Genomic DNA, 15,989 nt, shown 5'->3' on the forward strand with positions numbered 1-15,989 from the left:
TCTTCTGTTTCCGCTATTGTTAGATTACTAGTACCAGGGTTCGCTCTTTTTTCTCATCCCCCGGTCGAGAGAACTTCACACTCAAAGCTGTAAGTGTTTTTTGCAGGAGCCCTTAAAAAATGGGAAAAGCCCATGGGACGAGGTTGACATTAGAGATTAGTCTTTCAGGTACACTATAGGTTTAGTCTCCAGCCATGGATGCCTCAATGCAGCGCCCACTATTCTCCCCGGCCCGGCGCATCGAGACACCCACGGCTGCTAGCTGAAGACTGAACCTATAGTGGGTGGGGGGGCCGTAGGGCCCTATCTTGTATACACGGAGAAGCCGATTTCTCTCAAATTGCCTCGCTATTCAGTGTTCTGTTCAAACCAGGTACAGAGACTGCCGGCTGGGTAGGGCAAATAAAGAAAAAAAGCGAACGGTAAGGTCCTGAAGGGCATGGCAGGTCGTAAAAAAGAAGAACCCACAATCGCGTTAAAGAGTGGAAGCTATGCATTTTGCTTGGCAGGAATAATTTCAAAACTCAATAGTAAGTGCTTGATGTATTTGCTTCAAGATTTAATTGGTTCATTCTGGTTCATTCCCCCTCATTCGGTAGCCTCCCACGCAGACATTCTTAGGGGTTCGTTACGCGTTCCTGCCCCACTAGTGGGGCAGGAACGCGTAACGAACCCCTAAGACCGTCTGCGTGGGAGGCTACTCATTCGGTTGTCTGGGTCTGCTCTGATGGTTACCCTGGGTGCGAGTGACTGGGTGCTCTCGGATCGGGCTCTTTGGTCAAAGTAAATTTAAGTTACCGCCTGTTATTTTCTCAAGTTCGCTTTTCTTTCCTCTCAGTCCCTCTTGTGGTTAACTGAGGGCCAGGAACAGGCAACCCAGCCGATACATCATAGAAAGAACGAGTCCATTGTAAGACAGCAGTCTAGAAGAAAGCGCCTTCATAAAACACGGGCGTAGAAAAAAAGCAAGGAAGGAATTTTCAGACCTTCTTGTCCCTCCCGAACTCGGGAAAAGATTGCCTGTGAATATGCTTAAGGGGGGGGGGGGGGGGGTGGGGGTAATGTAGAGTTGAAGGAAGTCGATTTATTCGCGATTTCGCTCTATCCCTCTAATAGGGAACCTGTTTACAGACTTTACTCTAGCACAGTGCTTAAAGAGTTTACGCAACAAAACAAAAAACACACTCAGTCGGCTTTAAACTGGAAACAGTGCATCGCAATATGACATAATGGTTCTGGCACTGCTACTCCTAAAACAAATTTAATACAGGATCTACAACGGACAAAAAAAACTAGCTATTGATGATGCTTTGGGTATTGTTGCTTAGGTCTTAGTAGCCTGTTGACAGACCCTTTGTTTTCTCTTTAGAGATCGTAAAGGACGCGTATGGATATAAAACTCGCGGGGGATGAATTGACCGCATGCGCAAGGGAGTGCGGGTGGGGGTGGAAAAAAGAGAAAATGTTCTCGCGCCGTCAAACTGTCGATAAAAAGGAAAACCGGCTGTGGACAGGCTAAGTTCTTAGAGGCCCGGAGATTAAACAAGAGGATAGCTGGCGCTTGTGGCAATTCCACATTGGTTATCCTTGTTCCTCGACATCATGATGTAGCCTTCCATTCCCCAGTGGGTCCCCCAGGAATTTTTGACCAGCCAGTAGTCCTTCCCTTCATATGTACCGTATCCAACAACAAGAACAGCATGATCGAGCTGAGAGCTGCTGCAGGATCTGAAATCGTGAAGAATTGAAAACAAGTAAGGTTTAAAAAGGAGGGGACTTTGGGTACGAGTCCGTGTGTTATAAAATCCGCATGCATTGTCAGAATGAGCAAACCGCAAGTTTGTATGTGAAATCCGGTCGATATTGAACATGGTACATGCAGCCATATTAAAAAGCTTGAAAATTAATGAAAAGAAATGTATTAATTTCGAATTCCCTACGTCTATATATTTCACAGTAAATTTTGGAGATTTTTTGAATGGCGGTATCTCGTTTATTACTGCGCCATAAACAACAAACTTGGGATTTTGTAAACCAGGCGGAGTCCATGGAGAGAAATCCATATCGAAACTAATACGCCACTTGCACATCCCCCATAAATAGAGAATAATACATGGTCGTGCGGAGATATGGAATTTATCTTTATTTACCTTACAAATAAGGTGCATTATGGGAAATGTGCAAGTGATGTATCGATATCATCCAGCGATTGTTCACATATTCTCACTGTCTTGAACTTGGCGTTTCTATTTGGTAAACAACACCGACGAGACCGGGTTCAGCCTTTAAACCTTTTTTATTTTTGATTTCAGCAAATACTCTAGGCCTTGTGCTCATGATGACGATGTTCATGATGATGATGATGGTTATGATGATGATGATGATGATGACAACGGACGTAAAACAAAAGACATTATATCACAGGCTTACGGTTCGTCATAGACTCCACTTGCATAAAACTGGAAAGACTGGTGACTAGCATCAATACCCACGGAAACTGGTCCGACTGTGGCTACAGCTGACTGAAGAGCGAGTTCACTTCGGGGAGTGATATCAACATAACCTGAAACGAAAACGAACTGATAAGAATTAACATGAGATGCTTTTCTTTGTCAGTGTCACTGGTCGGTTCAGAGCTACATCGTGTAAAAAACACGACGACTTCGACTAACAAATCCCTAATCCATTCCAAACCTGTTTTTCGTATCCTTTCCCAAAAGGAGGAAAACCTGGCGTGTTTCATCTTGACGTCTTTCCTCCTTCGAGGGGAGACTACAGCTACTTTTTCTAGGTGTTCAGATAGAGGGGAGGAAAGCAAAATGGAGAGCAAATGGAGAACAAGGGGATACAAAAGCACCTCACGATGCATTCCCGCCATCTACACCCCTTAAACAAGCCAACGCACATTCAGTAATAATGATCCTCAAAAAGTGTGACCGTACCAGTTTTCGTCGTTTTCTCACCTGTACAAGTTGCGCCTACTTTGGATTTATCAAAACAACAGGATTTGTTGCATGGGTGAGGATAGCCATTCTCCGTATCAATGCCACCGTTGTTTTTAACGTACCTGTTTGACGCAGTAAAAAAAGTTTAAATTAGCCGAAAAATATTTTTTTTGTAGCCTGTTCCAGGCTCCGAGATAGTCAGGTCAGCGAAATTGAAAAAGCGCGGACACAAAAATAAAACGGGAGGAAACTGGGAAGAGGAAGGGCCGCGGAGGCTCTCTCTCGCTTCCTTTTTCCCGCCAGCCAGGTGCGAATCAACACCAGTTTCCCCCGTTTTACGAAAATAGGTCAGATTTTTCATAAACAAATATACCTTTACAGGAGCATATTACAAATATTAATATTGTAATCGGCTCCTGTTTTTTAATGAAAAAAACTTTTCAAGTTAAAATCTGACTAATATCCTGAAATCCACAAATCCAGGAAGGATGACGTTACGGAGTTAAAATCCAGAGCATTTCACGGTGATGCATGACCCCGGACTCTTCAAGAAGCTTGCGCCTTCGGCGCTCGTTTAGGAGATCTGTCAGTATTTATCCTAGATCCACGCCTTTCACCACCCCTCTTTTCCCAGATCACGCGCTCATATTTTCGTGTGCCTTTCACTTATGCGTCATCTCTTCTATCGTGAGAGCCTGGAACAGGCTCGTCTCGTTGTGAAATGTCAAATCACAGCAAACTTTTTAAATGATTTTTTGCTTACTCAAACCCGCAGTCGATTGCTGTAATTAGATTAACACATCCAGAGCAGTCTTCAAGGTTCTGTTCGCTGAGAGAGACGAGTTTTCCAGTTTTCTTGAAATGTTGTCCTTCCAGTGATCCTGTTACACTGAACGCCCAGGAGCTGCCCAACTCACCTGGAAAATACAACAGAACTTAGAGGCAAAGGCCACTTCAGCTTCCGCTCAGCTCTTTCTCGCAAGCGTGGGTTCGTTGTGTGTAGAGTGTAACAAGCGCATTTTCAATTTTTAGTTTTAGCAGTTCACACTTTTGTTATACCTTGCCTCAAATTGTGCTCTTCAACTTTTTGCACTCTTAGCTTGTTGTAATTGTTAGCTTGTTAATTTTCATTCACGCTTTCCTAGCTAGCTCTTCTGATAAGATCAGGGCTTTGTTACCTTTGACAATGGTCCTGTAATGAATAAGATCTTTGTACTTTTATTTGTCTGGTTGTTGTGTAATTTCTTGCTGACACTTCGCCGCTCGCTCGCCCAAATAGGAGAGCTTGCTCGCAGGATAAGTTTTGTTTACTCATCCAGTCCCCCTCGCTCCACAGAACGACGTCGTAAGGAGACAACGGAGTCGGATGGGAAGGCGTCCTGGCAACAGAAACTAGTCAACTAGTGAAACATTTACAAAACGCAGTAGACTAAGACATACCCTGGTTTTTCACTGGTGTAACATACCCTTTGGTTCTCCAGTCAACAAAGGGGGGTAGTGCAGCAGAAGAAGGTAGAAAAGATAACCCATGGTGTTCTTTTTCATTTGAGGTGGTAGAAAGAGATCCTGAGACGAGGGAACGGAATTCTTCAGCAGTCAGATCGCCAAACTGATTCATGGCTAAAGAATAAGATTGCCCTTTGGAGCTGTGTTTCTGAATGAGCTGTGGAAAGGTATAACATGCATATACATGAAACCGTCGAAAGTAATCAAAGAACTTCAACATAGAAATGATAACAACAACTGAATGCAGCAAAATCCTATTAAAGCTTAACTAGAGACGTACTCCAAACTGGCTATAAAATTTGGCGATATCCTTCGTCAGCGTTCAGAGGGCCACAAGTTTATTAGTCCCGGCTACTTCGTTCTAACCCTCATAAAGTCTTTACTTACTTTCTTACCAACGTTCAACCCCAGGCCCCAAACACTGTCACATGACAAGTACAGTTTAGTCGATTTCCCTCAAAAGTCAACTCTCTTCATAAGTAGGTTGAGTATGATCGTCCGGGTGAACGTATTCCTGAACAGGACTTTTGTTGGGTTTACCCTGTTGTTGTTGACACTGACTGACGTTTCGATAACCTGTGAGGTAGTCATTTTCAGAGTCAAAGCTACTTGTGTCACGCCAGTTTATGTTTTTTAACTCTGGGTATTGACCTGACTGGTCGCTTAAGCAGTGATATTATTGGCTATGAAGACTCGTAATGGTATTGGTGAGTTTCGATTCTTCTATTGTCATAGTTAAACAGTCGTTTATTGTTAGTCAAATTGTCAGTTGTCCATTCGTTCTCCCGTAGTTAGTTTTGCTTGATTCCGTCGATGGGGAGATTATGCATCGCATTTACGGCAAACGGCAAACGTGAGATTCAGGTTGGGAAATTTTCAAAATGTGTAATGAGCAAATAAAAACCGTCTAGAGCAATTCTTATGGATAGAATTGGCGTGAATCTACCGATTTTCGTGTTGTTATAATAAACGGTAAACGACAAGTAGATGGAAAACTTGGTCACGTGGTACAAATTCACGTTTGCCGCTTAATCTCTCTGATAAGCCGTTTATACGGTGCCGGTAACTGTTAATTACGATTCGGTCTAAACCAGTCAACTTAGTCTCTCCAAGGCTGACGCCTTTGGAACCGGCGCTACTTAAGTGTCCGTTCTGAGAATAATGTCTGTCTTAGTAGAGAGTCATACAAAAACGGGGTAAACTGAGGCCCGGTTCAGACGCCGCTCCACTCATGTGCCGAACCTAACTGAGGTATTAAGTACGGCAAAAGAGCGGCGTCTGAATCAGTTTGGTACGGCAAAAATGTTAAGTTCGACAGGGTCTGTCGCATTATTCGACATTGGAGCGGTAGGTGATTCATACGGCGTTCTTCTCATGTGCCGAATCAAATGCATACATTATGATAATTTATAAATCTTCCCATAAGTCCCTACATGAAATAAAGATTAGTTTCGACACACGGTGCGCCGTCTGAATCAGATGTCGGGCCAATGTGGCTCCAAAGTCGAACCAAACTCAGTTAGGTTCAGCACATGAGTGGAGCGGCGTCTGAACCGGGCCTAAGCAAGGCAGGGACCAACTCTAGGTGTCCATCCTCGACTATATTTACGTCCTCCATAACAAAGGATTCAAGTCGGCTCGTAACGTCACACAAAGCTTGCCCCAGAGAACCCCAGACGAATCCTTTGCATTAAAGAATTATTTTGGTCCTTTTAGGAGAACTGTATTTTAGGGTTTTGGTCAAGTCACCCGGGTCAAGTCATTCCACTGAGGGAAGTGATGGAATAGCAGCTAACAGCAGAACGAACACTTCCCCGCCCAACGTACAACCATTACCCGTTTAGGACGAAGCCCTAGAAATGTCTGTGTGGGAAGCTACAACGATGTGAGGTCATTCCGGGGTCACTTCATTCGTCTTAGCTTAATTAAGATAAAACTGGCGTCCATTTTAGTCGAAGTTCAATAATATAATGGATAAGTCAATGAGTTATAGTACAATCACCCTTAGGTTGTCGTTCCACACTGCAAAACGCTCCTCTTCTTCAATTTCTGACCCGTATGTTTTGCTGTAAAATGACTTCCATGTCTGCCAATGCTGCTGATAGTACTCTTGGTAGGTCACTTCAAAACTACCTGCTATTGACGTGCATAGAAACAAAACTATTAAGTATGCTATCTGCTTCATTTTGCTAAGAATCTTTCAGTGAGCTCCAAAAACACTGGTAGGAACACCACAGTGTTACTGAATGCAGGTAATACTTGAACACTGTCAAAACACGATGAATGCCAATTCGAGGTGAATCACGAGACTTATGAAAATAGCTGCTACTCAAATGTCCACCTTAGCGTTACGCTGCGTTACGTTAACGGCAGGGACGGGGGATTCGGGGGCTGTGGGAAAAAAGTTACTAAGAGGGGAGTCTCCTATAAAGTCACTTACTTCAAGTCACTTGTCAGTTCCCCTTCGATCCCTTACATGGCGTGTTAAAAGCTCCGCCGTCCCTGAAAGGACAAGAGCCGGCATATAACTCCTAGTACCCCTAGGATATTTAACAATCGACACTGAAATTAGTAATCAGCCTTTTTTTTAAAGTAGCCTGCATAACAGGTGCTTTATGAGCCAAGCCAGGCGAACGCGACATTTTGCGCGAAGAGCGAAACGAGTGCGAAGCGCGAGACGAGGAGTTAACTTAACAGCGCTTAAACATGTTTAAGCTTTGGTGTAAAAGGCCTTATTCACGATACCTGCATCTTTGCACGTGCTTTAGGGATATTTCACGGGGGCAAACAAGTGAAAAAAATTTTCCAATACCAGTAGTATAATTTGCCTTATAAAGAATCTATCGAAACGAGACGATGATTTTTATAATGGTCATGCTAAATTAATGTACAATCAAGAGTTTCGATAAGATTTACGTTGTTATTTGCTGAGAGGTCATTACGGTCGCTACTTCATTAAGTACAAACATTAACTACAAAGGACTGTAAAGGACCGCAAACGAATATGCCGAAGAACGTAGGATATATAAAGACCTGATCAGCAGAAATGAAAAGTAGACATATTAAATTCTCCAAGCAGAAAACTGCAATGCTGATCGTACTACGTGAAAATTAACTCTGCAAGACATCAACACGACCCCGAAAGAACTCAAAACAGCTGTCTATGGCTACAATCCCGCTCTATTTTGAGTTCTTTCGGTGTCGTGTTGATGTCTTGCAGAGTTGATTTTCACGTAGTACGATCAGCATTGCAGTTACCCTGCGAGCCGAGGCCCTTCGAAAGATCGAAGGGCCTCTGTCCGCTGGATACATTGCAGTATTCTGCTTGCAGAATTTAATATGGCTACTTCATTACTTTGCTATCATTGTCTTTAAGATGAAAAGTTCTTCATTTTCTATTATCCAGAAAAAACAAACTCGACCGCGATTTTTTGCAGTGGCAAATTTTTTCACGTGAGAAACCACGTGACATTGTTTTTATCCCATCAGTCAGAAACTGGCACTAGGACCTGAGGCAAGCAAGCGGGAAGGAATGTAGCCTGCGAGAAAGCTCTCATTTGGGGGAGTTGCGAGGAGTCACGCGAATGTTGAATGTTGAATTCAAAGCTTCTACATGGAATTTTTTAAGCCTTGTAATTCTTTTTGCTCTTTTTAATGTAAGTGTTCTTGGTTTTCAGCACATATTTTTGCTTAAAAAACAATAAAGACCTTTATTTACTATTTATTTATTTACCATAAATGGTATGGGCAGATGGGGTGGTAATTCCTTAAATCCTACCTTGCAATGGTGTGCCTCTAGTTCTTTACATCAGAAACACTTGTGAAGGCAAAACCACAACGACAAACCAGTGAGGGTTCGCCGGATCTTTAGTAGATCTGGATCAGTAAAATCTTGAGGACCAAATTGTAAACTTAAAACAGTAAACTGATCCTTATGGCAGGAAGAGTGATAGAAAAAATAAGGAAAGAAATTAAAAATAAAATGGTAAATTATATTTGCCCGATATCATCGGTTTGCAACACAAACCTTCAACGGGGGCTATAAAAGAAAAATGAATACAGATAAAAGATGAACTTGGTTTCGTAAGCCAGTGTAAGCTAGTCTCCGTATGAGTGTCATACAGCAGGTTATAACAGAGAATTTATGAATTATAACTTCCTAAGTTATCGGATTCTTCAAAATGTGTGTTATCCTGATAAGATATTGTGGAAACACTTGAAATTGAAGGCTAGGCTAGTCGGACAGCTGGAGGTTGGTAATATATTTGCCCAATATTTCGACTAAACAACTGCTAGTCTTCGTCGGGGGCTAGAAAAAGCGAGCGGCAGTACTCCTTTTTATGTAGACCATGAGAAGAAAAAAAGCAGAGTTGCTCAGTCAATCGAACCACAATTAAACTTGGTCTTTGGAGCCATAAAGGGCTCCCACGGTCAAATTGTTTTATTTAATAAACAACCTAAAGGGAAAAAGTCCATTAGTTTACCTTTTTCTTAAGCAAGGAAAAACAAAACAAAACAAACCAAACCCACAAAAAAGAGGCAAACAAAAAATCAAACAAGCACGAATCCCTCTTCCGTGTAGCCCGCGAACGAGTTCTTTATTTGGTGATGACGACGATGATGAAAAGACACGCGCGAGTGGTACACGCGAGAGCCAGGGTCACTCACTCGTGGGTTCTCGCATGGCTTACTTTGCTTGCTGCTCGAAATGGAGAGCTTCCTCGCAGGCTATCTCCCGCGTAATTAAAACCCTGAGCCCGCCTCGCTCAAATTCCGATTAGCGCAGTCACATCCCCTTGACCGACATAGCCTCGTTAATCGTTGACAACTGACTTTGACAACTAAGAGAGTCTCTTGAGCACAACTTTTTACGTTAAACTAAACAAGAGGATAGATGGCGTTTGTGGCAATCCCACACTGATTATCCTTGTTTCTTGACATCATGATATAGCCTTGCATTCCCCACCGGGTCCCCCAGGAGTTTTTGACCAGCCAGTAATCCTTCCCTTCATATGTACCGTATCCAACGACGAGAACTGCGTGGTCAAGATCAGTGCTGCTGCAGTATCTGGAAGTAAAACAAAGATATTTGCATAAACTGGAAGAATGTATCTGTGAAAAGTCTGTACCCATGTTGGGAACGGGCGGGATTTATCGCCCTGTGAGGGGTCGGGGTGGGAGACTCCGAAACCCCTTTGCTAGGTTTAACCTGATTTGTGATCTAGAGAACATTTTGGGGTTAGAAATCTTGCGTCGACTTTCTGGGTAAAAGACTTTGGTGCAAACTAACAATTTGTGCTTAACTTGATATTGGACATCCATGTTATGATCAGTTGACAGCTGTCAAAATAGGGTATTTGCTGACCAGTGTTGCATGACTTTATAGTGGGCTCCGGTGTACCTACTCTTTGAGGCGACTTGTATTTTTAATGTTGTCCGCTGACCTTTATCCTTTTTCAAGCGATCGCAAGCCCAGAAATTTTTACTTGAGAAAGACACTTCTCGAAAAGTTCCCACGAGAGCTTCGCTGTTGGCCTTGGCTTAATCTATGTACTATACTTACGGCTCATCGTAGACTCCGTCATGATAATACTGAAACGAGGAACGGCTAGTATCGATGGCAACGGAGATTGGTCCGACTGTGGCTACAGCGGAGAGAAGATCATATTCGTTTCCTTCCCTGATTCTTTTGAAACCTGGCAGCCAAAAGAGAGAGAAAAACAAAACAAACAAACAATTTCTTCGTCTACCTTTGTTAATCGAATTGGGCTTGTTTCAAACGTCGTGCTACTGCCGTGCTAAGTTGGCTCGACTGTAGCTCGACTGCAGTACGACACTAGCGCGACTCGGTTTCCGACGTCGAATTTAATTCAGTCGTGTAGCACAGCAAGTCTTGCCGTGCTACACGGCAGTAGCAAGGCTTGGTTTCAAACGTCGCGCTACTGCCGTGCTAAAGTCGAATTTATTAATAACTCCATCAACTGAATTATGCAAGACAATTGCACGACGTTTGAAACGGGTCTTAGAATTCTGTTTTAGAGGAGAAGGGAAAACCGGAGTACCCGGAGAAAAACCCTCTGAGTAAAGTAGAGAACTAACCATGCTAACAACAAGGATACTGCCTGAAAACACTAAGCAACGCTTTGCTGAAATGTCATCGAATTTACACACCTTTAAGAGTAGCTCCGACATAGTCGGAGTCAAAATGGCATCTTCCAGTTCGACCTCTGTATGGATAGCTGGACTCAGTATCAATACCGCCATTACTTTCAATATACCTTCAAATTACAACGCATTATAGAAAGAGTGTATTAACACACAGTTAATTTTACTTGACATTAATGCATTGCAAAATTACAGAACTAAAGCCGTCGAAGTTTTTAATATTATCCCGGGGGGGGGGGGGGGGGGGGGGACTCGTCGTCTCGCTTAGGCGTGTAAATTTCAGATTTTGGTCTCGCTTAGGGTGTTCTGGGCAAAACACCATTATATTTAGCCGTAAAGGATTGAACTCGAAGGGTTGCAGTTGAAGAAATATGAACAAATTATATGTTTTCAATCCGTTTTATTTACTCGATTCACGTAATTCACGCCCTGTAGGGCGTGTGAGGCGAAAGAAAGACGAATTCACCGTCACGCAACGAAAAAATAAATTGGAAACCATCCAGTGGAAGAAGCCAAGAAAATGAAATGTTATAAAAGACTAATATATAACAATTTGTCCAGTCTCAGGTCTTTGTGGCCCACAGTTTCTGAGTTATTTGCCGAAACGTTTTACGCAGCTTTGTAGAGCTTTGTATGGAGACGTCATATTGGTGCACCGTTTTGGTGCACCAATATGGCCGCCGGAAATCAACAAAAACATCTGGAGTTCAATTTTTCTATAAAGCTCTTTCTTTTCACTCGAGAACAAGCACGCATAAACATATGCTCTAATACTTGAAGTGGCTATACTGCTGAAAATCAAGAGGAGAGACTATTTTTCAACGAGACAGCATTCCTCTTTTCGTGTCACACACTCTGAAAACTCGGAAGTTCAAATTGCTGTATTTTCGAAATGAAACATGCTACGGAAATGGAATTTTTGGAATTATCTTCAACGTAGTGTAAATAAGAATTCGTAAAACCTCGCTATTATGACTTTACAATTTGATGACGTCACAGTGAAAACCGTCTATATATCGAATGTGGGCTATTGAAAATTAAAGATGCCTGCGTCACCTGAAAGCACATCCCATACGTTTAAACGAACTTAAAGTTAAAAGACTGATTATCCTTTGACTTATGTAGAAGCGAAACTTAAAAATTATCCCTTACTTGAAAGCATTATCCATGCGTCCTCCGTCACAACCAAAATTACCAAACTTTCTTGAACAGTCCACGAGGTTCTGTTCGCTGAGTGAGACAAGGTCTCCCGTTTTATTGAAGTGCTGTCCCTCCAGCGATCCTGTTGCACTAAAGGCCCAGCAAGAGCCACACCGACCTGGCCAAAAAAGCGAAAATATTGATTAACAGGTTCAACCTGTCATAGAGGTTATCACCATGACGCATGTGTATTATTGTCGTCTTTAAGATTTGGTCGTTTGTTTCCCTAGATTTTTTTTTCCTCATACCGTAAACTTCCGCTTATAAGCCCTACGCTTATAAAACTTCGTAAGGGGTTTTAGGGGGGCTTCACGGGGGGGGGGGGGGGGGGCTTATATCCCTGGGGCTTACAACAGGACTAAGAATAGCGTTTCAAACAAGCCTACATATAAGTGCTGATCAAAATTTACTAGCTCTTTTAAGCCTTAAAAAGTCGTGAAAAGTCGAATTCACTTCAACCCAAGCTAGAGGGAGGGGGGGGGAGCTTATATCCGGGGGCTTATACCGGGATGTCTTTGTTTGCTTACATCTAGATGGGCCTATAACTGGGCGGGGTGTTTATCAGCTGAAGTTCAAGGTATGTTTACAGCGGGTACTACTGAAAAGTTTCGTTTAGACCAAGATATGTTCCTTTAAATTCGTCACTTTAAAAACGAGAAAGAAACGGGGTCGAGTTAGCTTTCACAAAAGCTTCTGGTATCATTACCCAGAAGTTTGGCGAGAGTTAACCAGGCCCAGATTCGTCATCGCATAGGTTTCGGAGTCTTGTCTTTAGCTTGCGCGCATTTTCACTGGTGTCCCCTTGTCAAAATAACGTTGCACTCAGTGAAAAAAAAAAAAAAAAATTGCCAGCGTGTCAAAGCGTCTCTGCTTTGCAACTAGGCATGCGCGATTCACAAGAGTGCGCCAATGGAACGCTGGAGAGGCTTGATGCTGAAGAATGCCCACCTTGGTCTTTTACTGGACTAACAAATCCCCTGGTTCTCCAATCCACTTTAAAAGGAAGGTGAACTCCGCCGGGAGGGACAAAAAGTGACTCTTCACTCATATTTTTGGATAAATCAGGACGAAATCCACGAAAGTTATCGGAGAGGTATTCATCTTGCTTCAGGTCACCAAACTGGTTCAGTTCCAGAGTGTAAGAATATCCCATGGAATTGTGCTGTTGAATTTTCTAGAAAGAAAATTCGATTTGTTTAGTTGTTATAGCAGAAGTATTATTCCGAGTGACTAATTAGAAATGATTTTTTTTTTTTAATGATCAAAGTCAGAAAAACATGAGAAGTTAATGACAAAAGGGAAACAAAAGTGAGGAGATCGTTTATGTGAATCAAAGGATTTCCCTGGTTTGTCTGAGTTTCAGTTTTATCGTAGTAACTGCGTGCAAAGCAAATCGAAATTTGTAAATTGTAATGGAAAACCTTTGGCAATTCCTTAGCTTAGCTACTCTTCAAATTGTAACTTATTAATCTATCAAGAGCAGGAGCCGATTACCTGATAAAGAGCCATAATGGATCTTGATCTATGTATTTTGATTATATGCTTCTGATTTCGATTAATTTTTTTTTCGTCCCCCCCGAGGGCCACGTGTACACTGCGTGTAGATTATCGAGGGATATTAAGTGTCACCCTCGATAAAAAAACGTTTTATAATTATTATTGTTATAATAATAATAATAATAATAATAATAATAATAATTATTATTATAATAATTATTACTATTGATAACTACAGAATGAGTTGTAGCATTTGAGCACATTAGCGGCTAAACCCTATACACGACTCAGTGATAAAAAAACGAGATATATTGAGAGCTTGAAAAATGAACCGACACCATGCTTGTTCTTGGAGAGAGGAAGTACTCTTTTGATGCTGACTCGTCCCCAGTCTGCGCGCCACTGCACAACAGACAGGTGAGAGACATCTAGGAACGAGTCAGCTCTCGCATGTACACGTCTTTTGTTCAAAGTTTCTCTAAACCCGTGCTTCAAGACTGTTGACGAAACACCCTCACGAAATAATCTGTTCTTGACTTTTTCATTGAAAGTACAGTGCCTAGTACCTCAATTTCGAATCAATCCCAACAAAGATTATATGTTAAACAGTTGGATAAATAAATAATTAGATACAACAGCGAGTAGACATCGGCAGTAATCTGTTTCACACGGTTCTCATATGCTGTGTTCAATTATAACTTAAGCACTTTTCCGTCCTATCAGAACCTAGTATTAACTTTTGTCCATTTGTTGACTGGGATTGCAGTGTGGCAGTGTTTATATTCGATGTCTAGTCGAGCTGGTCCGAACAAGGCATTAAAGATTCCTTTGTAATGTGCTAGAACATCCATAAGATGTAAAACACAGAAGTGTCTCAGATAGTTTACTCTATGCTTTAGAAGCCTGTTTGGTTAATTTGAAGCTGTTCTAAAAACTATTTATCTGTTGGCTTTTTCGTCTCATCCGAAAATGTTAGCTACCCTGATTGGTCCGGTCGAGAGTTCGAGGACATGGAGTAGCCATACCTTCATAAGAAAATTCTACAGGGACGTTTTGTTTTAACTATTAAACTACTTACCCTGAGGTTGTCTCTCCAAATAGCGTAACGCACTTCTTCTTCGGCGTCTGTCTCGTATTTCCTTTCGTAAAATGACTTCCAAGAGTACCAATGTTCCTCATATTCACGAAACTTAATGATTTCTCCGCTTACAACAGGTAATAGGCACAATAGTAAAACAATAAAACCTTTCATTTTAGACGCTGTACAACTTCACTTGTTTTACCTAAAGCCGTAAGAAGCACTACTGGAGAAACGAAGTCTCACATGCATGAGAGTAACATCATGATGTTTCAAGTCCTGCCAGATTCATGAGACTTTAGCGTGAGTATTAATCAAAAGTCCAAGTCAACTCCGCGTGCAGTGCGGTTACATGGTAAAAAAATTTGTTTTCATATTTTCAGTTTATTTGCTTATTAAGGAGGTAACTTAGTACTAAAAGAGTATACAGTGAAAGCTCTCATGAGAGGACACTCTCGGAACGCGAAAAAGGTGTCCGTTACTGGAGCTGCCCGCTTATTTTGTTTGGGAGTTGAGAAAAACGGGGTTGTGAAGGCGGCCGTTAGTAAACCTGTCCTCTTACTAGAGTGTCCGCTACGAGAACTCTCACTGTAATCCTGTTTTTGCATAGGTAGGGCGTCACCCCTCGAGACCTTATTATGCGCTGGTCTATAAAAGAAACCTATGGAAAATAAGATTGAAGATGTCATAATTTATCATAAACACGTTCTGCGCTTGTTGAGTAGCCCGGATTCTCAGGTCTGGTCTTGTTCCAGTCCCCGAGCGCGGGCTCCTTTCTCGACCAGCGGCTGGAAATCAAACCTACTTGTGACAGCCTGCTCCACAGGCTCAGTTCCCAAGGCTAAGCGAGAGACGAGCTGAGCGAGAAACAACACGCGAGAAGCGCGAGAGGGGGATGATGGGAACGAGCGCAGAGCCTTCCTTAAAAATTTACTCAAATATTCCTCAGAGTGATCGCGAGCTACTGGAGATGAGGCATTTGTGAAATCGCTTGTTGAGTCGAGAAAACGGTCCTTACTATTTTGATTTTTGCTGGGTAGCCTCGATTTCAACCGCTCCCTCAGGTCCGGTCCTTGTCCCTCCCAGAAAACGGGTTCCTTTCTCGAACAGGGGCTTGTAATAGAGCCTATCATTTGTTGAGTCGAGAAAAAGAGGTCTTAATTTTTTTTGGGGGGGGGGGGGGGGGAGGGGGGAGCAGCAAAAAACGCTCTAACCTGAGAAAACAACCCATTAATGTTTTATTATCGCAGTCACGACTAGTGCCTCGAAATGCTTGCACTTATCTCAGGTACATAATTCCTGAATTCCATGCAATTTGCACACTTTGAAAACGCTACACCGGAGACATTTATATCAGAGAAAACAGGGGTCTGTTTACATAGAGCTGGGGGACCCCAGGTTAGCCTGCGTAGCTGGCGGGATTAGCCCGAGATTAGCAGGCGAGTGTTGTAGTAAGTAACCCCGGGTACAACAATCCCGCTTACCCCAGGTAGGTGAAGTAACCCGCTTGGGTAGGGTAATCCACCTGTCTATATAATTTCTCATTTGAATTTGATTACATGATAGGTGGGGTGACCAAGCGAGGCGGGTTGCCCAGT

The 15,989-nt window shown here is 42.5% G+C and overlaps 1 protein-coding gene across 1 annotated transcript; it reads right to left on the reverse strand.

Annotated features, from left to right (window-relative positions):
• Positions 1-1,246: 1,246 nt before the first annotated feature.
• LOC140925524 (uncharacterized) lies at positions 1,247-14,653 on the reverse strand. Its single transcript, XM_073375467.1, has 12 exons — positions 14,392-14,653; positions 12,765-12,990; positions 11,769-11,934; positions 10,623-10,729; positions 10,015-10,147; positions 9,336-9,519; positions 6,454-6,648; positions 4,386-4,608; positions 3,709-3,862; positions 2,964-3,067; positions 2,431-2,563; positions 1,247-1,728 (listed from the first exon to the last, which is right to left on the reverse strand). The coding sequence occupies exons 1-12, from the start codon at positions 14,563-14,565 to the stop codon at positions 1,539-1,541; spliced, it is 1,989 nt and encodes a 662-aa protein (XP_073231568.1). The 5' UTR covers positions 14,566-14,653; the 3' UTR covers positions 1,247-1,538.
• Positions 14,654-15,989: the final 1,336 nt, after the last annotated feature.

The sequence above is a fragment of the Porites lutea genome, chromosome 2 (genome assembly GCF_958299795.1).
Source record: "Porites lutea chromosome 2, jaPorLute2.1, whole genome shotgun sequence".
In the NCBI taxonomy this organism is placed as follows: domain Eukaryota; kingdom Metazoa; phylum Cnidaria; class Anthozoa; order Scleractinia; family Poritidae; genus Porites; species Porites lutea.

What these genes read in the sequence shown, in the direction of transcription:
- LOC140925524 (XM_073375467.1), bottom strand. Translation starts at nt 14,565, where the DNA reads ATGAAAGGTTTTATTGTTTTACTATTGTGCCTATTACCTGTTGTAAGC. An exon ending in CGCATGGATAATGCTTTCAA is followed by an intron (nt 10,730 to 11,768) that starts GTAAGGGATAAT and finishes TGTAATTTGAAG; the next exon opens with GTATATTGAAAGTAATGGCG. An exon ending in CAAACGCCATCTATCCTCTT is followed by an intron (nt 6,649 to 9,335) that starts GTTTAGTTTAAC and finishes GCTCACTGAAAG; the next exon opens with ATTCTTAGCAAAATGAAGCA.